The sequence below is a fragment of the Rhea pennata genome, chromosome 3 (genome assembly GCF_028389875.1).
Source record: "Rhea pennata isolate bPtePen1 chromosome 3, bPtePen1.pri, whole genome shotgun sequence".
NCBI lineage: Eukaryota > Metazoa > Chordata > Aves > Rheiformes > Rheidae > Rhea > Rhea pennata.
In genome coordinates this window covers 25,071,668-25,095,624 of record NC_084665.1, presented here as the reverse complement: position 1 = coordinate 25,095,624, position 23,957 = coordinate 25,071,668, and the positions used below count along the sequence as shown (strand labels likewise).

The 23,957-nt window shown below is 38.3% G+C and overlaps 1 protein-coding gene across 1 annotated transcript in view; it reads left to right on the top strand.

The window, feature by feature from the left end:
* Positions 1-1,804: 1,804 nt before the first annotated feature.
* The window catches only part of KCNK2 (potassium two pore domain channel subfamily K member 2), a gene marked incomplete at its 5' end in the record, with an annotated part of 73,218 nt that continues 51,065 nt past the window's right edge, over positions 1,805-23,957 (top strand). Inside the window, 2 exons of the mRNA XM_062573567.1 lie at positions 1,805-2,119; positions 15,703-15,820. Coding sequence (XP_062429551.1) covers positions 1,805-2,119; positions 15,703-15,820 — 433 coding nt within the window. The remainder of the gene's footprint in view (positions 2,120-15,702; positions 15,821-23,957) is intronic.

The following is a 23,957-nucleotide window of genomic DNA, read 5'->3' as shown; positions in this document are numbered from 1 at the left end:
GGTGTGTGTGTGGGGGGGATGTGTGGGGTGCCCAGGCTGTGGGGTGTGCACAGGGTGTGGGGTGTGCGTGTGGGTCGTGTGGGGTGCCCAAGCTGTGTGGTGTGCACGAGGTGTGGGGTGTGTGTGTGGGATGCATGGGGTTCCTAGACTGTGTGGTTTGTGCAACGTATAGCGTGTGTGTGGGCGACATGTGGGGTGCCCAGGCTGTGGGGTGTGCACAGGGCGTGGGGTGTGCGTGTGGGTCGTGTGGGGTGCCCAGCCTGTGGGGTGTGTGTGTGGGTTGCATGGGGTGCCCAGGCTGTGGGGTGTGCACAGGGTGTGGAGTGTGCGTGTGGGTTGTGTGGGATGCCCAGGCTATGTGGTGTGTGGGGGTCGTGTGTGGGTCATGTGGGGTGCCCAGGCTGTGTGGGGTGCCCAGACTGTGTGTTCTGTGTGTGGGTCCTGTGGGGTGCCCAGCCTGTGGGGTGTGCCCAGACTGTGTGGTCTGTGTGTGGGTTGCATGGGGTGCCCAGCCTGTGGGGTGCGCATGTCGGTCGTGTGGGGTGCCCAGGCTGTGTGGGGTGTGCAGGGTGTGGGGTGTGCGTGTGGGTCATGTGGGGTGCCCAGCCTGTGGGGTGTGTGTGTGGGTTGCATGGGGTGCCCAGGCTGTGTGGTGTGTGCAGGGTGTGGGGTATGCGTGTGGGTCGTGTGGGGTGCTGGGTCCCTACTGGTTCCCCGTTCCCCACCTTTCCCGTGCTGGCTCCTGCACCTCCGGGTTGGGGCCAGAGGGTGCCCAGGAGGTGACAGTGCCAGGTGGACATGCCACCTCCGCCCTTGCCTTAGGCCATGTCCTGCTGCCCTAGATCCGGGGTGGGGGGACACTTTCCTCTAGGTTTAGATGCTGCCTTTTCCCACCAACAGCTGAGAGCGGTGTTGTGTCCATTCAGAATACACTTGTAATTCAAAGCAATTTAAATATCGCTTGTGCAGTCAGTGCTGTGGCCATCTTCCCACAGGAGACCTTTACCTGCACTTGATGTGGTGGATTTTTTTTAGTACTCCTGTAGTTGCTGGTAATCACATGAGTTATTGAGATACTTGATAACACACTCAGCTGCTCTTTTCCTAACCTGTGGGTTTTTTGTCACTGTAAATAAAAATACATGCTTTAACAAATAGGTGACTTTTCCAGTAAGTACACATATGTTTTACTGGTATTTTCTGAAAGGTTTAATCAATATGCAGTTAACACTGTAAGACTGGTATGATGAACAATGTATGTTTTATGGTTGTGCATGGGGAATTTGGAAGTGATCATGTAACTGTTCTAAGGGAACGTTTGTTGGAGTATGGGACACAAAATAGCCGAGGGAAAGGAAGATCTGTGGTTTTCTGCTGCTTGGGTAATGCTGAGGTAAAATACAGCAGGAAGGCTGGTTAGCAGTGCTTTAGACAGCAGAGGATGTAAAGAATCTCTGCAGCAAAATGCCGCTGTGTACTAATTCAAAGAAATGCAACAGCATCCTGCATTTTGGAAGTGGTAGAATATAAGGGGACAAACATTTTCTGTAACTGTTGCAAATGTGTGTGTGTGTATGTACACAAATACATACATACATATATGTGTGTATATATATATATATGAAATGGGTAATACTAAGAACAGCAGTTTTGTTGTAACTTAACATGGGATATATGAGAAAGGTTCAACTATTTCAGAGTTCTAGTTTGAAATAATAGAATTTCTTTAATGTTCTGGCAAGAAGAAAGTTCAGCTAAAGAAATTGACTATAACTGTAAAAATTAACTTTCTTTTTCTGTTTTATTAGTGGCGGCACCTGACTTGCTGGATCCTAAATCGGCCACTCAGAACTCCAAACCAAGATTATCATTTTCTACCAAGCCTACCGTGCTCTCTTCACGGGAGGAAAGTGACACAGCTATTAATGTTATGAAATGGAAGACAGTCTCAACAATTTTTCTGGTGGTAGTTGTGTATTTAATAATTGGAGCAACAGTATTTAAAGCCCTGGAGCAGCCTTATGAAACCTCCCAGAGAACCACCATTGTGATTCAGAAGCAGACGTTTGTATCTCAGCATTCCTGTGTGAATGCAACAGAGCTTGATGAACTCATTCAGGTAATCCACACAAAAACCTACCTTCTCACCATGCCTTAATGGATCATATTACGTATGGCAACGCTGTTGCGATAAAGGGGACAGTACCGTATTAGCAAAGCTCTGTGTTGGCCAACCAGCATGGTGTTACCTTAAGACCAGAGGCTGAGCCATAGCGTTTTCGTAGAGAGCCACGGGGTTGAAAAGCAATTGCTATTTTTAGGTCTAGTACGCTCAATAGACAGTCTTTTCTTTGAAGCCTCCCATTATGCTAATTAAATGATTATTCATCAGCAATATATATAATTAATAGTTTGCAAAGGAACTGATATATTGATTGTGCCTTACTAGGCCTGTCAATATTTGAAAAGTCTAATTCTGAAGAAGAAATACACCATCCTTTGCCTTAAAGGAGTTCTAATTTACAGTGGTTGTATCAAGGTAGCTTTCCTTCCAGTTGTATGTTTCTTTTTATTGATTTTGTTTTAAGTGCAGGAAAGTACTGTGCACTTACTATTTTGGTGTTAAATCTCAATTTTCCCCACTTCTCAAAGGCACATCCACGACTGCTGTGAATCAGTGTGCTCCTATGAACATGACTTTATGCTTGCAGATCATCTGGCTCAGAACCATAGGAAATATTTATTTGCAGTAGCATAAACCTAGATCCAGAACCTTATGAGGCCCTTTCAGACTTAAATCTTGTGTTCCCGTACCCTTATGGCTGTCCAGTGGCCCTGTAGTGAACAGCAAGGTGCTGCCAGAACAACGTCAATTCTGAGGAGAAAACTGTGAAATGAGAGGTGGGAACAAAAGCCAAGAGTTGGCAAGGATCAGTCCCTTCATTACAGGGAGTGATGGGGCCGTCTGGGTCAGCTGGGCCTGGGAAGGGAAGGGGGAGAAGAAGGGGACGTCCAGACACCCGTATAGAGTGGCCCCTGGAGAAGGGTTAGCTGCAGGGGACAGCAGAGCTTTCTGGAGGTGTTTTTTAATAGCAGATGTGGCTGAGGATTTAGAAGTTGTTTTTACCTGTGTAGCCCAATCTTGCATGACATTGGAGAGGACACTTGCTTTATTACAGTTTTAAACACAGAGCTTTGATTTACCAAATTATATCCTCATGGCACACTACTTCTGAATTTTAAAGGCAAAGCAGGGACATTTCTTGCAGCTTATGAATTTCTTTTTTTGCTAACAAGTGTTCTGAAAGTGGCAACCTTAACATGACAATTAGGCAATTCATATCTCCATGTGTCCTGGCTAGGCAAGTGTGAGGAAGTGGTGTTGCTGTGAACTGTTTTGATGCTATGTAATAAATGTTTCAGTGGTTTTACCAACAGAATGTGAGATAAACTTTCAAAGAAATATATTCACACATTCTGATTAAAATAGTCTCTTGTATCTAGTATAAATTTCACCACTTAAAAGTTTTAGGTCAGACCCTGAGCTTGTAAATATCAAAATAGAATTGTTGAAGCACTATTATCTTACGTCTTCTATGAGATGGTCCTTAAGGCAGAAACTGTTGAAATTTGCTCTAGAGTACTTAGATATTTTAGTGTTTATGATTACCTACCCAGAAGCACAGACTGGTAATAAAAAAAACACTTCATCAGTATTCAATGCCTGTTTGATGGTCTGTGTAAAAGAAATGGCAGTTTCAGTACAATTAGCGGTGCACAGATACCCGTATCAGAATTAGTTCTCTTCTGTGCTAGCTCCCTTGGCATGACCAGAAAGGCTGAGAAAGCACAGAGGGGGACACGGTCCCTTCCAGCATGTGATTGAGAGATGACCCTTGTGGGAAGAATTTACGGTGCTTGCTGCCGGGATGAATGAAACACTTAATTTCTCCCTGTTGCGTTCCACTTCTCTGCGGTGCTGATCAGGTCCTGCCTCAGCACAGAGAGCACCGCGGCGCGAAGGCAGGCAGGTGCTGTTATCCTCCTCCTATGCATGGAGAACTGAGGCCAGGGCCTGGTCCTGCAAGTGCATTTAGGTGCCTTTCTTCTATCTGAATAAGTGACAGTGCATGACACCAAGTTGTAAAAAGATCTGGGATTAAGTGACTGGCCCAAAGTGGAATGGGAAGTCCGTGACTCTTGAATCCGTATTTCCAAGTCTAGGCTGCTGCCCTAACCACTGGGTCGTATTTCTTCTTTACTTAACACTTTGTGACAGGAACTAAATTATCGGAGGACGTTTTGTCTCTCTGGGCTTATGTCTGACTGTTAGTACAATATAATCCAGTGTTTCTTCAGTTTTGATTGAATGCCTGTATGAATAGAAATAAATAGTGTGTGTGAGGAAAAAGTAAATGATACTTAAAAATATACTGAAATCTGTAAAGTTGAAAATTAGTATGTACTTGAGTACTAGGAAGCTGGAGTGATTACTGTATATGAAGAAAATTACAGAGTTTACAGAGTACAATGTCCTCTTTAGTCACATATTTATCTTGTCAAATTATAATGAAATTCATTATAAAGTTTTCCTTTTAAGCTTAGTGTTCTGGGAATTCAGCAACTGGTTTGGCTCTGGTTTGTAATAGTCATTGCTCGAGCTGCTTGTAGTGCAAGGCTCTTCTAGTCTTCATAATTTTTGATTTTAAAGGCCATTTTACCTTTATTCTCAAGCAGTCTTGAGCATCCAGAACTTAACTGCAATACAGCAAGTGATGGCTTAGTCAGGTGAGAAAATCGGGAAGACTATTTTGAAAGTACAAATTCAACTTTAAAAAAAGTTGTAAAAGTGGAATGAACTGGACGTATTTAGCAGCCCACACAGGCCATATAGTTTATATTTCCTTCACTAAAATCTTCCCTATGCCACAGAGCTGATGACAATGTAAAAAATTGTCAGCTGCTATAAATGCATATGTGGGAATTTTCTCCTCTCATCTTCTCCATCCTTCTTTTTCCTCATTAATAACCCAAAACCTTCCTGGCACAACAATATATACTTCTGCCAACTTTTCAGCACACAGAGCTTTCTGGCTTTTGAGTTCCTGAAACCATATATTTTCACATTGCCATGTGAATGTGTGGCTCCTCTAGGTGTACTCAGTGGCAAATGTATTAAACTTTTATATACTTCACATATTTTATATACATAAGAAGCATGGGGCAGTGGAGAGCTGCCGTGCAATATAGAAAACATACATAGCTAAGGAAATAGAAGAGTCTGCTGATGGCAGCCAGGTAGCCTCAGCTGCCTCAGAGACGTGACTTGGGTTTTCCTTACGACTTTGGGAGACTGACCCAGTCCAGCAGCATCGCTTGTGTGTTGACAAAGAGGTGGTCTCTTCGTGACCTTCTCTATACGACTTCCATGGTTTAGTGCTGAAGAGCAATTTCAGTGCAAACCACTTCAGTTACTTTTTTCTTTTTTAACAAGAAAATATGTCTGAAAAGAACAACAGGTCTGTGTGACCCTGAACTTGATTACAAATATATCATTTTTTGATTTTTCCTGAGCACTTCTGTTTAGTACTCTACTTAGAATATGTACAAGTCATGCACAAGGTATCTGTACCCCGAAGAGGCCATTTTTTTAAGGCAAGTCCAACTCCTTTTACTGTAGCCTGAAGCCAATATTAACAGCACTATTAACTGGATTACTGTGTGCTGTCCACAGCAATGCTGAGGTTGGCAGTGCACAGCCAATCTATAACTAAGTGAATTTCCCAGGAGGGAAGTTTGTGATCATGAAAATACTAGCAAGATTAGTAAGCCATGCATGGTCTGATGTTAAACTGAGATTTTTAAAGTTTCAATTGCAAGATCTTAAAAGCACCTCAGTTTTATTAACAGATGAGAAAGCAGTGGTTTGGTGAAGGATGAATAGGCCAGGGTATGGGGGTAAGGGGATGTGACCAGAGACTTTGCTACTATTTCTTCTTTGGTTTGAAGAAGAACTCTTGGCAGTTTATTGTAGATAGTTTTTGGTTTCTCTGTGCTTGCTCTCAACTTGGCCCTGCCATGCAACACAACAAAATTGCTAGATAACAGACTGAAAGAGTAAATGTAGTTCAATGTGGATCATATGTATATGAGAAAAATTATATAAACCTGTTCCTCGTTGACACCAGGGATTCTTTACCTCTCCCATGGAAGAGTTTCTTTGCTCACCACAGAGCTTTTTGTTGGCAGAAACTGGTAAAAACCTGGAATTAATCTAGCTATACACAAACAAATAACAAGCATTAGAGAATGAAAAAAATCTCTAATTAGGAATTTGTATCTCTAATTATTTCAGTGTAGTTCTAGTTACCTTTTAGTGTGTGATTGTTCCCTGTAGTAAACTTGTTGCTAAACATTTGAAGATGTTGGAGACAATTTCCAAACTCAGATGCACAAAGTGTATTGCAGAGCATCTAGAAAAATCCCCTGCCACATTTATGCACCTGTGCCTCGTAGCAAATGTTTGGAGGCCTTAGGATACATCACTAAAGTTCAGGTTGCATGTACAATCTCATGCAGTGCTGCACACAGCCATGAAATACATGTGTGTACATGCTGAGTTCATGACATATCTTGGGGTTAAGGGTTTGTTCCTGGGGACAGGTGAGCCTGACTGAATATGATTTCCAACTACTTGGTAAACTTGTTGTTACTGTTTTATACATCACATTTCCTCAGTAGGAGGTAAGTGAGTTTCCTTTCTCCCACAGAACTCATATTCTTCTTAGGAGTTAAGGATGTCATGAGTGCTGTTTTTTTCGAGATATCTGAATATTGTACAGTTTGACAATGAAAGACAAATGTTTATCCTCCTACCAAACATAAAACTGATTAAAAGAAGAGAAGATGTTTTATTTAAACATCACCTAGTTAGGCATGGCTCAGCAGTTACCTATTTTAATGTTGACTTGTATAAACCAAAATGAAAAAGAAAAAAAAACCCTTTAATCCTCAAAAAGAAAGTAATTTAATGTATCACCATAAAATGTCGGAAATAAGTGAAATTTCAGTTAAATTATTTAAAAATCTACAGTGACCCAGAAAACTACTCTGAATTATTTTTGTTATTTTAGTGAGTTAAATGTGAAACCTAATAAAGACATTTAAAACAAAGACAAACTGAAACTTAATAACAATACATATCTCATCTCTGGTTCTTTTAGCGCAAATGTCTTTCAAATATGTTTATCCTGAAAAGCCTAACAAGTGGAAAAATAATATCAAAATAAACAGCGCAAGCTTTTAATATGTTCAAAGTACTGTTCATGGTAACTTTTGTCTTATAAAACCTTCATTTTGAAATTTAAATGAGTTTTCAGGCTGCTGAACCAAACTGTCTCAGCAGCAAAGGACTTTGTAGAATTTTAAGTTCAACCCCTTTCAGAATATGTGGCTTCTTCTGATAACTGAATGCCTACAAAAATATGCTTACATTTAAAACAAAAGAAAAGAATTAATGAACTACCAGGATTAGCTAAACTGACCTTGATCCAACAAGTTGATCTCGTTGGGTTCTGCATGGGCTTTGTGGTTAACATGAGAAGAATGGCTTGCAGTGCTGGGGTCCGCATAGCCGTGTTCCATGTCTGCTTTCATTTTACATTTGCATTGGTTGTATTCTCCCTTATCTGTCCATTCATCTTTTAGATTATGAATGAGACTTTAAAGTTGTTGTTTTCTTTGTCTCTTGAGGAAAGCCTGACACAGTTACGGATGACATGGGAACAGCATTTCTTTCATCAAACTTACAGCTCCAAAATGTCATCATGATTTCTTATATGATTAATTTCTTATTTAAAATATTTGACTTTAATTTGACTTTCTATATATAGAGAGAGTGAGAATATATTTTACATTACGCTGTACCTCTTGCACTATTTGATTTTACGTCTTTTTTTGTAACGTTTTTTGGAACAATCTTGTCTTAGTGACAAGAAAGTAATTCTGCTGTATCCTCAGAAGCCAGTAAGCTGCTTGAGCTGAAACCTCAAAGATTATGAAGAAAACTATTAAAATAAAGAAGTGTGAATCCTTATTTCTATCCTAAAGATTGGAAGCTTTTTAAGCTTGCTGTATTGTTTTTGGAGATAATAAATCACAGAGTGACGCAGAGGTTTTGTTTAAGTTGAGACTATAATCTGAAATTTATTTATACAAATTTGAAATTTATTAGCTAAGCTTATTAAATTTAGATGAGATTTTATTTATTCTTTGAATCACAACAATTACAGGCATGCTCAGTCCTGTGTGCTGTAGTCTACAGATCTTCTGAGCAGGAACTTTTTTAAAGGAGTTTGACGTGCATCAATTTTGACCCTAAATATTACTAGTCTTCCCTTTTGCAACTCCTTCCAGCCTCCCCAAAACCCAACTAAAAGCATCTCGTGTTTATCTGGATCCTAGTCTGCAAACAGCAGGTGTTCGTACTTAATAAGCCTTGAAGCCTTGAAAAGATTGACAGGTCAGCATAAAAGAAATTGATACTGCAGCATATTTGATTTATTTATCTTGAGATTCAAAATGCCACTGCATCAGTTTTTTAACATTCAAAGCCATGCTGCTGTATTTCAGACATAAAGCTTATAAGAAATTGCAAATATCAGTAGTAGAGCTGCCTGTTGATTATGCTTTGGAAACCACATGAAGTGGATGATATTTGAAGTAGTTAAAATGTGAAGTGCAGAAATTGTAGTTTGGGTTGTTACCCTGAGCATATCTCTGTCCTTAGCAAGGTTCTGTCCATCAAAGCATTTGAATTTATATATTCTTATCTTTAAATATATAGGTAGTCCTATATACTTATAGCACTTATATTTATCCTATACTATCCTATATACTTACAGGAAAATAAGTTCCTGTTTCTCTTTTTCTCTGGTTGCTTCTGAAAGTATAGCATTCACCCTAGTATTTTCTGTGTGCTTCACTTTTGTCAAAAATAAAAATTCATAAGCTGTTGTCTCATTCCACAGTAAAGTCTCCCAAGTTCTGCCTGTGTCCCCAGATCATAACACTGTAAGGTGGAAGAATATTTATTAAATAGAAGACCTCTCTAAAGGGCCTCGTTCATAAACTTACCCCATCCTGTCCTCCACACAGATGACAAGCTGTTGTGATTAGGTCGACCTACTAAAACCCAAATGGGCTGCTGAGGTCCCTGCGTCGTGTATATTGCTTGCTCCGGGTTGCTGCAGTTCCTACTATCCTCTTAACAGCTAGATTCGTCCATTGGGCTCCACACCTGGCCCCTGGAGGGAGGACTCTGTTGTCTACCTCCTCCCCACCTGGGAACATTGGCTGATGAGAACCCTCTTTTGTATAGTTGTTTTCCTCATGGCAGTTAAACTAAAGGGAATTTCTCAAGCACACGCTCTCTACTTTTCATGAGCATAAGGCCAGTAAGGATTTTGCAGAATAATAAATATATTCTGCAACTATCATTGTCACTTCTGTGTCCAAGCAGTGTGGATTCCTACTCTTTTTGCTGCTACTGGTATTTGGGCTCTTGCAGGATATATTTACTTCAGATGAACCATTCTGTAGGATCTGGAATCTAGCTCGCTTGAATGTATCTGAATGACAGCTTTTGTTTTAGAAAGAGTGGTAGATATGACTCATTACTAAGTTAATCTTCCTGAGCAGCTGTCTGAATAATTCTTCCTGTCTTAGATCTCAAGAAGCAAAGAAAGGTCCTCTTCCCTAAATGTGTATACATACATATATAAATATAATACATATACACATAAAATGTATTTGTGTAGCCTGTTTGTCGTGCATATTTAGAAATAGAAATGCATTTCAGTATTTTTCTATGTACTTCTCATTCAAGCAGATTATGAACGTAGGGTGGAAAGAGTTCTTCGAAATACTAGGTACTAGTTTCCAGTGTGGGGTACAATCATAAATGATACAAACTAAAAAGAAATGGGTAGGTTCACAGAATTATAAAACAAACATCATTGCAGTCCTTTTGAAACAGGAAGTTTCAAACAGGGGGGCTCTTGGAGGCTTGAAAGTGGTTTGCTTTAGAGTTAGAAGCGTCCCAGTGTGCCTAGCTCTTGAGCTAGGATTTCATTTCTTGTAAACCAAAGCTGAGATAGAGAGACATGTCATTGCACTTGGAGGTGGAAGGAGAGAGTGCCCTGCCAAAATGGCAGCAGAACAGCAAACGGAAAAATGCGGGCTGAGTACAACCAAAAAGTTGAGGCATATCTGACTTTTTGACATCACTTGTTAAGGTATTGCCAGGAAAGATGAGCTAACTCCTGACAAGATGGGTAACAGAAGAAAACACATTCTATATTTTAGCAGAAGCATCATTTAAAATGATTTTATTTTGATCTTTGCGTAGAAAAGCTGAGAGTAATGAAATCTTGTTTTACATCATCTCATAAAAAAGTGAAGTGACTGCAGCGGACAACAAGGTACAAAAGCAAATATTCAGAGCCTAATGTGAAACAAGGTGAGGAGAATGAGAATGACTGGTTCAGCAGATGCTCAGTTCTGCCCCTGTTCTGGGTGACTACCAGCGGCTACCCTTTTTCAGTTCATAAACCTCTCCATATTTCTTTTGTGGACCCCTGCTTAGTGAAAGGAGCTTTGCTGCCCGTAGTCTTGCTTTTATCAGTCATCTTCATTGACCGTCTTCCTTGCAGGTCCAGAGGACCAGAGATTGAAATCCCTGACCTAAGAGAATTGTCTTGTGTTTCCACAAAATAACTCTGCTGTTTTGAAAGGCTGTTTTGTCTACAATTTTGACAGTGAAGATCTGTTAGGATAGCTCAGCATGGCCTCTGTGTACAGGTATCTGTTTGAACACAGGCAGGTGGATGCTACAAAATGGATGAGTGTGTAATGTATTTACCAGAAAGGGCTTTTAAATTATATAGGAAGTGAAAAGCTGACACTCAATTAAAATGAGGTTTTATGCTGTCACTCTCATGTTCTCAGTGCTCTGATTTCAAGCAGAAAAGTGCGGCATGAATGCACTGCTTATGTGTCTGACCAGTTCAGGTCCTGGTTTTGAAAATAACACAGGTCGTGCCTGGCCTGGCCGCATGGGGCTCAAACGTCTCGGCCCCTTTTCTCTGAAGCTTTCCTAAAGCTTGTTCCTGAATGCAGGGTAGATGCAGGTAGCTTGGATGTAAGGCAAGTTAAGACCTGAACACTGCTCACATCCATGTCAAAGACGTAACCAAAGTATCCACATAACTTAAAAAATGGGAATTAAGTTTCTAACATTGTTAGATATTTGAAAATTTTACCTCAGTTCCCTTTACCCTCAAAAAAAGCCTCCAATTTAGCCATTGGAAAGATAATTAAGGAAGAGCAGATGGTTAAAAAACTGTTATTTTTACTGTACTTGTGTAATACTATTATTTAAATTATTGCACATAGAGGCCTTGAAGGGGGTGCCATGTGCTGGCTGATCCCTCCTCTGCTCAGTCCTCAGTCATTTTAATTCCAAATAGCAAGCAGATGGATATATAGGGAGAAGATAAGGCATGTAGGGAAATGATCTATACAGTTTAAGAATTGAAACGTCCACATCCCTATTCTAATGCTGACTGGTTCTGTAGTGTTGAAGTGAATCTGATTTTTAGCTATATGTATATGGATTTTTTTAAAAAAATGCCACAAATGCTATCACTCATTTTTCCTACTGTAAAGTAAGTTTTTTAAAAATCAAGAAATTTCCATATTAAAATTATGTGAAGCATTTATAGGCTAACATGTGATTCTATGATAATAAATGCATGGATTACACAGACTTTTTACACAAAGATTCTAATTTTCAGGATTAAGTATGCACAGTTTTTAATGCTATCGTAAAAGTTATGAGCCAAAGGGCTCAGACAACAGAAAAAAATTATGAAGAAAGGAAAGAAAGCCATACCAAACTTGTGACAAATGAAATAGTTATATTTATTTTGATAGTAAGGCATCAGCTAAGAAAAAAACCTGAAGACTGAGAAAATGACAGAAAAAATTAAATCTAACTAAGCACTGACAATGAGTAACATGCTGTTTAAACACTGAGGGTGAGATCCTGGCCCTCAGTGAAGTTAGTGGAAACCAGTTGTGTGAGCCCAGGGTTTTCTTTCAAGTCAAGGAAATGTTAATATCCAATATTTGAGGTACTTCAGTGCAGTGATTGTAGTCAAAAGGGAAATACTGCCCTGGAATCAGTGCACTGAAACATTTGTATGATAGGAATTGTATTGTATATTATTTTGTTCTATTGTTATGCTTAGGAATTCTCTTAGATGAAGATCTGGTTATAGGCATTGACTGAACTTGGAAAAAAAGATTGACTGAACTTGGAAAAAAAGACGATCTCTAATCCAAAGATTTTAAAATATAGTTATCTCCCACAAAATCTCAGGCAACATTCAAAGATTTTGTGACATGGAATTATCGATTTCACTATACCATCACCTTACCACTTTCAGGCCTGTTGTCTGTGTTGGTAGGGAAGACTCTTGCAGAAGAATTTGAAGGAATATAATGCGGTAGTTTTGTTGATATTTAAGGGCAGCTCCTCCTGAGCATGGGATAGCACAAGAGAAAGTATGCTAGTGCATGTTTGGAACCCTATTAAAACAGATGATGAAGAAGCCATCATCTGACCATTTATGACTAAAACTGTGTTTAAAATATATATTTAAATCAATATAGGTACAAAGAAGGTCAACAAGAAATACTGGCAGTAAGGAATTGTTTATGTACAATATTCAATAGATTTACTTAAATAGATGAATATATTTATTAATAAATATTTAATAAGTAAGACTTCAGTCATTATTCCAGTTTGGAAGTGAGACAGCTGATGGGATCATGAGTCCCATGGAGTACATGAATAAGGAATGACTACAAAGGTTACTCATAAGAAAAGGACTTTATAAAATTGCCATTAAGGACAGGAGAAGCTCAGAAAACAAGTGCTTTTTCACACAGTCCTGAATTAAATTGGAGAACTCATTGCTGCAGAATAATTTGGGTTCCAAAATACAAGTGACTGTACTGAGAGGCTTGTTATGACTGCCCATGCATTGCAAAATGCTGAGTGTGTTACTTCACTTTTTGGAACCTCTTTCTCACAGTGTGAAAATTAATTAGACAAATTCATGATAAAGTGATCCATCAAAAACAAGATTAACACCATGATGCAGATGCAGCCTTGCACTCAGAAAGTCCCTAAAATTGTGCTTGTCAGGCACTAGGAGTATGTGTGAAGAGAAGGCGTCACTGTCATACTTGCCCTGATAGATATTCCTTTCCTAATTAGCTCTTGGTTACTACCAGAGGCATAATAACAGCTACTTGTCTGTTGTAGCCATCAGCTGCGTTTTGGTTGGTCTGACCCAGCACAGCAGATTTGGGTGAAGTTGTATCTTTTTTTCTCAGGGTCTGAAGTGATAGTATACTGTAGTTACGAAATGTGTAGCTGTAATGGATCTTTAAACAGTTTAAATTAACACACCCTTCATATAAAAGACATTGAAGTTGCATAGCTTGAAAAATTTGTAGTGATGGTATAAAGCTCTGAAAACATTTTACATCTGGATCTGCAGAAAATCGGTCTTGTTAGACTGCCTGAACAGGTGCGTTGCTCTGTATAGTGCATTCACGCAATACGATAAACTATAATAAAACGTGCATGGTCCCATAAAATTAGATTGATCCAATGCTGTACCATATGATGTTCTCACTAGGGAGCATGTTCCCATTTGCAGGTACAAGGACTTCTGATGAAAATTCTTAGTCCGTTGAAATGAAACACCGCTCAAAGTGCGTTCAGTACCCTTTATAGTGCAGCACACTGTGTTTTACAAGTCAAAGGAATATATCTGTAGTGTCTAAATAGTAAAATTAATACAAGGGGTGATTTTCACATGCTGCTTAGTCTGATGGGTCTCTTCCTACACTGATGTACACAGCTGTCTGTGTCAGCACAGCTGTATTCACTGTTGCCAAGTGGCACAGAATATACCAACGCAGAAGAAGTGTTATTCCTCAGATCAAAAGCTAAGCTCTCTTCCCCTTCCCTTGCCCTTCTCCTTTTCCCCTAGGATTGAAAATTTCAGATCTTTGATGTCTGCTTTTCTGGTATTTTGAAATGATTAAAAATTAAAACAATTAAAAGTGTAGAACATAAGACAGTGTAAAATCTTTGTAAAGATACTCAGGCTGGCTTTATGTTGGCAACTCTGGGTGTCATAAATGGTTTAAGTGTAGCAGCAAAGACCTCTGTGGCTGCAGAGATGCAGCTGTGGACTTTAAAATGGCTATTTTGTGCATCTGAGCTTTGAAAATGGCAAGCTAAAAATGGTGCACTTAAGTTAAAGTTTAACTGGGAAAAATTGATGGTCTAGTTATTCCGGTATTACTATTTTTGTCACCTAGATCAGCTGGCTTCCACGGACACTCTTTGGAAACAGGGATTGTTTCCTTTTCAAATGAACACCGTATTTTGTAATTACAAAAATCATTGCTCTTGTGTGTGAAACACCATTGCTCTGGAACAGACTGTCCACACAGAAAGCCATTCTGGGCTGCCCTGCTGCTGAGCAGCTTTATCTGCATAATCATTGTTGGACAACTTTGCCAAGCAGAAAGCTAGTAGTTGAAATGAACATTTCAGCATTGCAGTGTTCCTTCTTCTTTTCTTTTCTTGAACACTAATTATCGTTATAGTGATTCTGAAATAAGTTCTGCTTTCACATTTCGGAATTAAATTATGATTTACGTTCCTTAAAGTATTTATTGCAAGTTTAAAAATAGTACTCTTTCTCAAGTAATAGCACTTAACTCAAATGCTAGTATATGTGTGCAATGGAGATAACTACACAGGAATAGTCTTGTCATAGTAATTTGCAGTAAGAGATACAGCTGAAGTAGGAAATGTTCCACATTTTTTAGGACTATAAAAATGGCACAAATGTCTTGTATGTTCATTTTATTTGGTTGCACTGAAGAGTTTAAGAACTACAAAGTATATAATCTTGTAAACTTAGAGGTACACTTATATGCATGTGTTTGTTATTAACTCTGAATTTGTTATTAAAATAGTGACAGTTTCATGACCATAAATGTAATTGTAAATCTTTAGTTATTACTTAATAATTAACTGGTCTGCTCTCTGAAAATGTTTTAATTAATTGGGGTTCATCTGATCCAAAATAATGCATGGACATTTTTTCCTGGAATTTTAAAATGACTGTGTTTTAGAAAGTACATTCGCTTGCCTAACTCAAGAGCTAAAGTGGGCAATATTTTGGGAAACTCTAATTTTAAATCTTTGTGCAATGAATATTTCTCCTCAACAAATAGTTACAATGTTAAATATAATTGTTTGTCATCCAACTAAGATGTGTTTGTTACCGAATTTGTAGATTTTGCGTTTTTCTTAGTTATCTAGAGTTTACATCTCTACAGCTTGCTGAAGTAGTCCTCTGTGTTTAGGGTGTATTCTGAAGGTTAAATTCTAACCTGACTGAATGATAAAACTTGTATAGACCAACACTGATTCTTCTTTTGTTTTATTGCTTGAATTTAATAAAAGTGACTTAATCTATTTACTGTATAATGTATATTTTTATCATTGCTTCATGAATATTGACAAAAATCTTTTTGAACTTGCAGCAAGTAGTGGCAGCAATAAATGCAGGAATCATACCTTTAGGAAACACATCTACTCAGATCAGTCACTGGGACTTGGGAAGTTCCTTCTTCTTTGCTGGCACTGTTATTACCACCATAGGTAGGACACAGCTTATTATCTTTTTATAGTTTATGAGCTGAAACTTTTGATTTCAAATGTGTGCATATGTTTGTTAATGGTAAATCTTCCAATCTATTGGTTTAGAGTAGGGAGTAACTATGTAGTTGTAGGAATGACAGAAATGAGAGTTGTCTTTAAGGTTCTCTAGCTGAATTAATAATTCTTCACTAGAAGGAAAATATTGCTGTAGATTCCTGTGAGGTGACTGTAAGAGGCTGTGGAAATGTTTTATGAGGAGAATTTGGTCAGCTGTGTAATCATGAATGTTAAATAGAGCATGATTTAAAACACGTGCATTAAAACTTGGCTGAGATGTATAGAATTTCAAATCTGTATAACCACGTTCTATGTTGTTGTTTTCTCTAAATTCCGAATGAGAGCATTGTAAAGGTTCAGGTCAGTTTAATTAAATCAGGTCAAAGCGTTGCATTGATAGGCAGATTCACACTCAAAGGCTTACTCTGAGCAAGCTTCTGTTGCCCTGAGAGAAGTCCAAAGCTCTTGGGCGCTTTGTCCACTGTCTCATGCCCTGGGAGTACCTGGATCCCTTCTGCATTTAAGAGCCTCAGTCCCTCCGAGCAGGTGTAACCAGGAGCAGTACTTGATCTTTTAGGTCCCTTCCCTTTGGCTACAAGACTGTGCCCTGTTCAGAGATGTGGTGCAACTCTCAGAATCAGCATCAGGTCGTAGGAGGGGCATCCACAGAGATGTTTGGAAATTTGAATGAGAACTCAGATGAGGGGAAAGCAAGACCTACATTATGAGCGCAGCATATAAGGAAGTGTAGTATTGTTACAATTATTGTCTTCATGTGACATTTGTATGCTTATTGTTAAGGCAGGGGACGTTCTCTTCAAGCATTTTATACACCTTTGTTCTTTATGCAGTATGTATTTTTTTTTGTGTGTTTGGGTATACCCGTGTCTATTTGTATGTATAAATATTGTGTCTTTGTGCAATATTTCTTTCACATCTACAGTGACTAAAACACAGGTTTAGTGAAAACAAAAAGTGAAACTCTGGCCTCACTGAAGTCAGTAACAAACTCATATTGATTTCACACCATCACATCCACAAGGTAATAAAAAACAAGTATTGAAAAACATAAATTTTTATCAGATTATGCCAACAAGAACAACAGCTAATTAGCCTTACCTTATCCTCATCTGACAGCTTAAACTTTACATTGTAAATCTAACTTCTATTCTAAAGGTATATATTTTTTAAAAGTGAAGTATCTTTTGCAGCAGACTGTATTTTGTTTCTAAGTGACTTATTTCTTACTTTTTAGAATAATTTAATCAAAGCATATTATTGAAAATAAGTATAATTTATATATTTTATTTATATATATATATATTATTGTAGTAATAATCCGTGGTCTTGCAGAGAATGAGTGTATCTCAACATTTGTTTCAGTTCCAAATAAAGATTAAAAAAATAAACTATGAAAACTATCCAGGGAATTAAATATTTCAAAAAATATTTTTTCACAGTAGAACACTTTGTTTCAGTATTTCATTTCCTGATAAAACTTTAAGGCTTTTCTAAATCCAAAAGTTCCCTGATTTAGGTTAGCGACCTGATTCTAGTGAAACATTTGAGTCCTGCTTAGAGGAGAGAAGGGGATCTGTAAAGGGATCCAGACCTCAGATTTGCTCTGCCTGAGAGGCAAGATAACCCAGTAGGAAATATATTTGAAAACTGGCATTTCAGGTCATTTCTGCAAACTATAATAGTCAGAATTGGATCAAACTAGACAACTCTATTTTCATGACAGAAAACTGAGAAAATCTAGAGGAAAAAAATCTGTAAAATATTTTGGTTTTGGAATAGTGTGTTTTTTATCAGGGAACTTTCCTGATGGGGAGACTCTCAGCAGGTTACGGTTTGAAGCTTTGTTTGTTAGGACCCCAGGACCGCCGGCATACGTTGATGCTGTAAAATGTTTGACATTGTGTTACTTGTAGAAACCATCTTCCTGGTGGTTCACAGTGCTTGCAATATGGCAGGAAGCAGGGCTGTCGTGAAAACCCTTTAGAACTGTGGCTGCCCCAGGAAAATGGTGATGAGTGTAACTGTTGGGTGTGTTTTCTCTTATTTATATAATTACATGTCGTCAAGTGGTTTTGTGTTTTGAAACTACACTGTAATATCTGGTGTCTTCATATATGAGTAAGCTTTTGATAATGAAGGCATTCCTTCCAATTTGAGGGCATATGGCTATCATATAATGTGATATTTTAGATTGTTAAGAGACTAAAAATGCAGAGTATGAGCATCTCCAGAGAGTTGTCATAAGCCTCAGACAAACACTACAGATACTCTCTACAGGCCAAGACATGACCTTATAAAATTATAAAAATGACGTTATGGAAGTCATTTGTAAAACTGGTTTTATAAATATGAATAAAATTTATAAATATTTTGTCCTTGAGACTATATTCCTCAACGAAGTCCTTGAATAGAAGAAAACAGAATTATTACCATTTACAGAAAATGATAGCTTTCCGGTGTTGCGGCAGATTCTCTACCTTTCCAAACCTCTCATTAGTGTAATTTTACTGTGTCATTTACTCCACAGTCCTGGTGATATCTCAGAATCCAAGAAATTCGATTGGAACCAATAGTTTGTCTATGAATAGTGTTTCCCAAACCTTTCTTTAATGATAGTACCCTTTGTACATTTTTCGAACACCCCTTCCCCCCATGCATTCCAGATTGTCTTGCATTCCAGAAATATTTGGTCCCCAATGGGAGGGAATAATAAGTATAACAATTAGTATTTGCCTAAAAAGTTTTTTTTAACAATATCATCATTTTATTGCAATAACTGTAAGCATTTTGGTGAAAAGTATTGATCATGTGTTTTGGTAGCTACTGGCTGCAGTCAAGAACCATTTCTAGTTTTACTGACAACTTTCTTCTTGTGCTTGAACTCATGTAGGCTAATGAAAGGCTGTCTGATGGGGATGTGCAAATTTATTGAGTTAGAAGACAGTTACCAAAAGCAAAAGTAACACTAGAAAAAGCATGATTTGGTATTTATGTAACATTTTTTTTTTTAGTCTCTTATAATCCTTAATGTTAGATGATAAATGATATCTATTATAAAATTAATAGATTCTATTTTAACAGAGCACAGTCTGTCATACTGCTGTTAGATCTTTCCTAAGAAGTGGATTTAGTTGAGAGATCAGGGTCAAACAATTTCACAAGATTTTGTTTAGAAAAGATCCTTTGTAGCTCTTTTTGTTATGTCTGAGTGGACTGGCTTTTGCTTTGCGTTTATTACTGTACAACAAAATAAAACTCGGTTCAAGAAGGGACCTTGACAGTTATGGATTTGGCTTGCCTAGGTGTTCTCATTTGCAGATATGTGTCTAGAACAAATACGGCATATCTCAGCAAAGATGTGTTACTCTGTATACATGGAACACAGTTTCAGATAAGGCCTAAAAGGGAAAAGGGATAAGAGAGAGAGAGATGGAAGCACTAAAATTGTTTATGACAAATATTGTTGCAGTACTGTGGGTGCTGCAAAATGCGAAGGATCCTCTTTTCTCTGCCTGACAATGCTGTTTTTCAGTTAGTTCTATTCCGAGACTACATGCTAAAGAGTGTCGCCAGCAGGTGGAGGGAGGTGATCCTGCCCCTCTCCTCAGCCCTGGGGAGGCCTCATCTCGAGTACTGTGTCCAGTTCTGGGCTCCCCAGTACAAGAGACACATGGAGCTACTGGAGAGAGTCCAGCGTAGGGCTACAAAGATGATCAGAGGGCTGGAGCACCTGCCCTGTGAGGAACGGCTGCGAGAGCTGGGCCTCTTCAGCCTGGGGAAGAGAAGACTGAGGGGGGATCTTATCAATGTGTACAAGTACCTGAAGGGAGGCTGTCAAGGGGATGGGGGCAAACTCTTTTCAGTTGCCCCATGTGACAGGACAAGGGGCAATGGGCAGAAATTGAAGCACAGGAAGTTCCGCCTGAGCGTGAGGGGGAATTTCTTCCCTGTGAGAGTGACAGAGCACTGGAGCAGGTTGCCCAGAGAGGTTGTGGAGTCTCCTCCTCTGGAGATCTTCAAGGCCCGCCTGGATGCAACCCTGTCTAACATGCTCTGGGTGACCCTGCTGAGCGGGGTGGTTGGACTGGATGATCTCCAGAGGTCCCTTCCAACCTTACTGATTCTGTGATTCTATGAAAAGAAAAAAAGGAGGATTGAGAAGTTTCAAAGGAAAATGAGAAAAAATGGAAATTCAATTATAAAGCTGGAGATGGTGCTGAGGAAGAGGGGAAAATAATCCTTCTTTCACCTCTTTTTATTCTGAAGTTTCATTGTTGCCTCTTCATATATGTTTTTATCCTTTAGGTTGTTTCCTTCAATAAAAGAAGTTTAACTCAGAAGTGGGCAGATAGCCACAACCCACACCGTCCTACCCCTAACAGCATATATTCTAGGTCTTTGGAAAATTTCCTGTTGGCAAGAGGGTAAAAAAGGAGACTTCTCTTGCTCCAAGCTTGAGCTTGCATCTAGAAAAATGGAAAAAAAAAAAAAAAAAAAAAAAAAAAAAAAAGGCAGCAGACATCTCAAGCCCTTCAGCTTAGTGGTCTTTTTCCTAAATCACTACTGTCTCAGCAAGTAATATGTCAGAAATAGTGTCATGAAAACCTTCCACTAGGACTACTCCTATAGGTCTTCCTCTCAATAATAGCTGTATAGTTTTGCTGTTACTCCAGCAATCTACAGTGGCTTTTTCAAGCATCACAATTAGACAAATAGTAGAAATAATACTTACCAATGACACATATCAGTTTAAATGCAATTCCACTGTAAGGAATACTTTTCTGCTCTTTTCCCACTTCCTGAACACAGGCTTTTCTTGTGAAGTCAGGACATTTTAAAAAGTCTTATTGCATTGCTTACTCATTTGACTCAATAATAAAATCCTGCTGCTAAATCTGTCCAAATCTGTCCCTTTTGGCCCAACTTCACTGCATTTCTGAAATATGAAGGAGCAGAATAATCTGTTGATAACTAGAATGCACAAAGTACGTTTGCTGTTATAAAAGGATAAATATTATTTTACCTATTATGTCAGATAATCATTATAAAAGATTACAAATGATATTAAAAAGTTATTTCCTTAACTCAGATAAATAAGAAGTATCACAGAGTTGTGATACAATTGTCTTTTCCTTGCATCTGTTTGTGCCACAAAATAACAGTGTTTGGGTCAGTTTTTCTTGTTCTTCACATAATATTCAGTAAAACAGAAACAATAACAACCTTCTTAAAAAATTCACTTTGTCATCCTCAAGTTTTTCCAAAAATTTTCCCCCAACAAAAGAAGACATTCATAGTATCTAGAATACTGTTTTTATCCTTTTTCAATTAGCAGGCCCCCCAAATTTTGTAGGGGAGATAGGGACTCCTAGGCTGAGAACTTAGGCCTTTAGATTTTAGTTGTTAATCACCTTTTGTGGTTTCCATAGAAGTAACCCACATATAAAGGGTACATGGATCAATGGAGAAAAAATGTTCTGGAAGGCAGTGTAACTTTGTTAGGTGTAGAAACATTCAAGGATGAACATAAAAGTGGAATCAAAAATTCATTTTGAAAGATTACTACAATTTGTCTACCTGAATATAAATGCTGGGATTTCTGTACCTTGTATGTTTAAAGGGGAGGAGAGAAAAAGCAAGAAAATGTGCAGGCAAGCGGAGAAGTGGTTGATGAAAATCTCCTAAAATAAATAACTTAAAATATATTTGGCTGAAGAATATTCTGATAAGTTATTTTTGCCATCAAATTGGCATTGAAATCTGCATGGGCCTACTACTTAAACAACATTGGCTGCATGGTGGACATTGGATTACATGGTTTTTGAGGAACTGTTTTTCCAAAGGCTCCTCAACTCAAAATAATCTTCCTTGGTTCTGTTTCCAAAGCAACAGATAAGTTATCATTAAGGCAGAGTGGATCAAATCCTCCACTAACAGTTTGGGTGTAAGTAAGTTAAATAGCTTTTTAGTCTCTCTTGTTTCCATTTTAGTTTTTCTCTTTTGCTTTATATTGATCCTTTAAAAAAGTCTCTGAATTTGACCCAGTTGTTAGCCATTGACAAATAGGGGTTCACTCATGCTCTGTGGAGACCTGTTAGGATTTGGCATCTAGATTCTCCAAATATTTTATCTGTACTGAGTATGTTCTCTCCCAGGACAGTAGAGACCAAACAAGATTTTCTCTGCAATTATTTCTTCCAGGAACAGTGAATAGAGAGGATATTTCCCTCTATTTTCTCCTCCATCTGTTTAGGCAATGTGAAAGAGGGCTTACCTGACTTGAACGCTGAGGAAAAAACTATTGGACTATTCCGGCTTCAGAAGTAATAGGTTGGGTAAGACTGCTGGCAGGTAGGGAGCCCAGAACTGTGGTCTGGTGGAGGAAGGACCGTGGTGAGAAGCTGAAAGGAAACGATACCAGATAGGTGAAGAGTTCAAATACAGAGAAGAGGGCTTGTATATTAGAAAAGCTGTGAATTGATTGAGTAAATCAGAGAAAAGAAATTGAGCCTCACTAACCAAAAGGACTGAGACTAAGAGAATGAGAGGGCTATTTTTTTTCAGGACATGCCCAGAATACTTAAGGTTAAATTTTCCCTCTGAAAGCTGTAAAATGCAAGATTCCTTGTGCTACCCAAAGTCAAGCTGCTGGTGAGTTTATGTGGTGATACACAGCTCACAGCTTTAATTATAAAGATTTGTGCTAATTTTTTCTACCAACCCCTTTTTGATATGCAAGCATCGGGTAAAGTGCAAGCACTTGTATGTTCTGGAGGCCGCACACATAACGGAAAGGACTAGATATTTCAGGTAATACAGTAAGCTTAAATTGATGTAGTCTCTTAGTACTTGTGTTGACCTGATGAATTCTGTGTTCTGGAGAGGAAACTGGTATAAAGGGATGTTGCCTCTTCAGGGAAGGTGGTAGCATCAATGACATTTCACATCAGTTTTTGTATCTTTTTTTACAATGATCTTTTTCACACATTTTTATTCTTTTAGTCTTGATTCAGAGCAATAATAAATATTTATGTTTCTTGTAAAACAGGGTTTCCAAATATGTTTATGTTCTGGAATATTTTTCCAGCCATCTGGAATGTTTTTCAAAATGTGATTTAATTAAAAATTGTTTTTTTCAAAATATCCTTTTATTTTCATTGATAAACTTTTTTCCAGGCAACTCTGATAGTGCTATGTTGGTATAGTGTTTATTGATTATTGTGAAGGGAGGAGGAGAAAGACCATTTTTGGACTTTGATGTGCTTGCACATTCTGATTTTTAAATGTTTTTTTCCTCAGAATTATCAAAAAGTCGCATTAAGACTAATTACTAGGTATGCAGCTTTCTATCACTCTTCTGCAACCTCCATAATTTCCTAAACAGCAGACTATACTTAGCACAGTTCTGCAAAAGTCTTGCTGTGGAGTGAAAAATGTCAATTTGTCAATTGTGACACATTCTCCGATTTACACTGCAAATGACCGCTGAAATTTTCACAGCTTACTCTGTTAACGCTAGTGTGCTAACGGAACTGGATTTGGTTTTCTTTATTTAGATTTCTTGCCACCAGCTAATCAGTTGAGAATTTCTGATCCTTCTTGTCATGTCCAGTTTAATTTCCAAGTTGCAAGAGCTTGTTGATATAAACAAAGGAAAGGCTACTGGGAAGAACTGCTGAATATAGTTACATTGTTTGCAGAATGCCTGTATGAGTGAAATTATTTCCTGCTTCCCTTTTTGTTTATTTTAGTAATTGCATCTGGAGTGGTGCAACTAACCACGAGAGTCTCAAATCCTGTAAACAAACAGAGGCAAAGGATTTTGAATCTCAAAGAGAATTCAGAATAAAAAACCAATGTTTTGTGCTTTATTTCTAGTAAGAAAATAACAAGATTGGAGCCTCTGAGTCACTTTTTGTTTGTAGGGTTTAGAGGTCAAAACAAAAGCACCTGTATGTAGTATTTGTCTCCCCCCAGGATGATCTGTTGATAAATTTCCCTTTGACCATGTCAAATTGTTTATCATCCTGTGTGGCTTTATTCACAGCTGTTTACACTT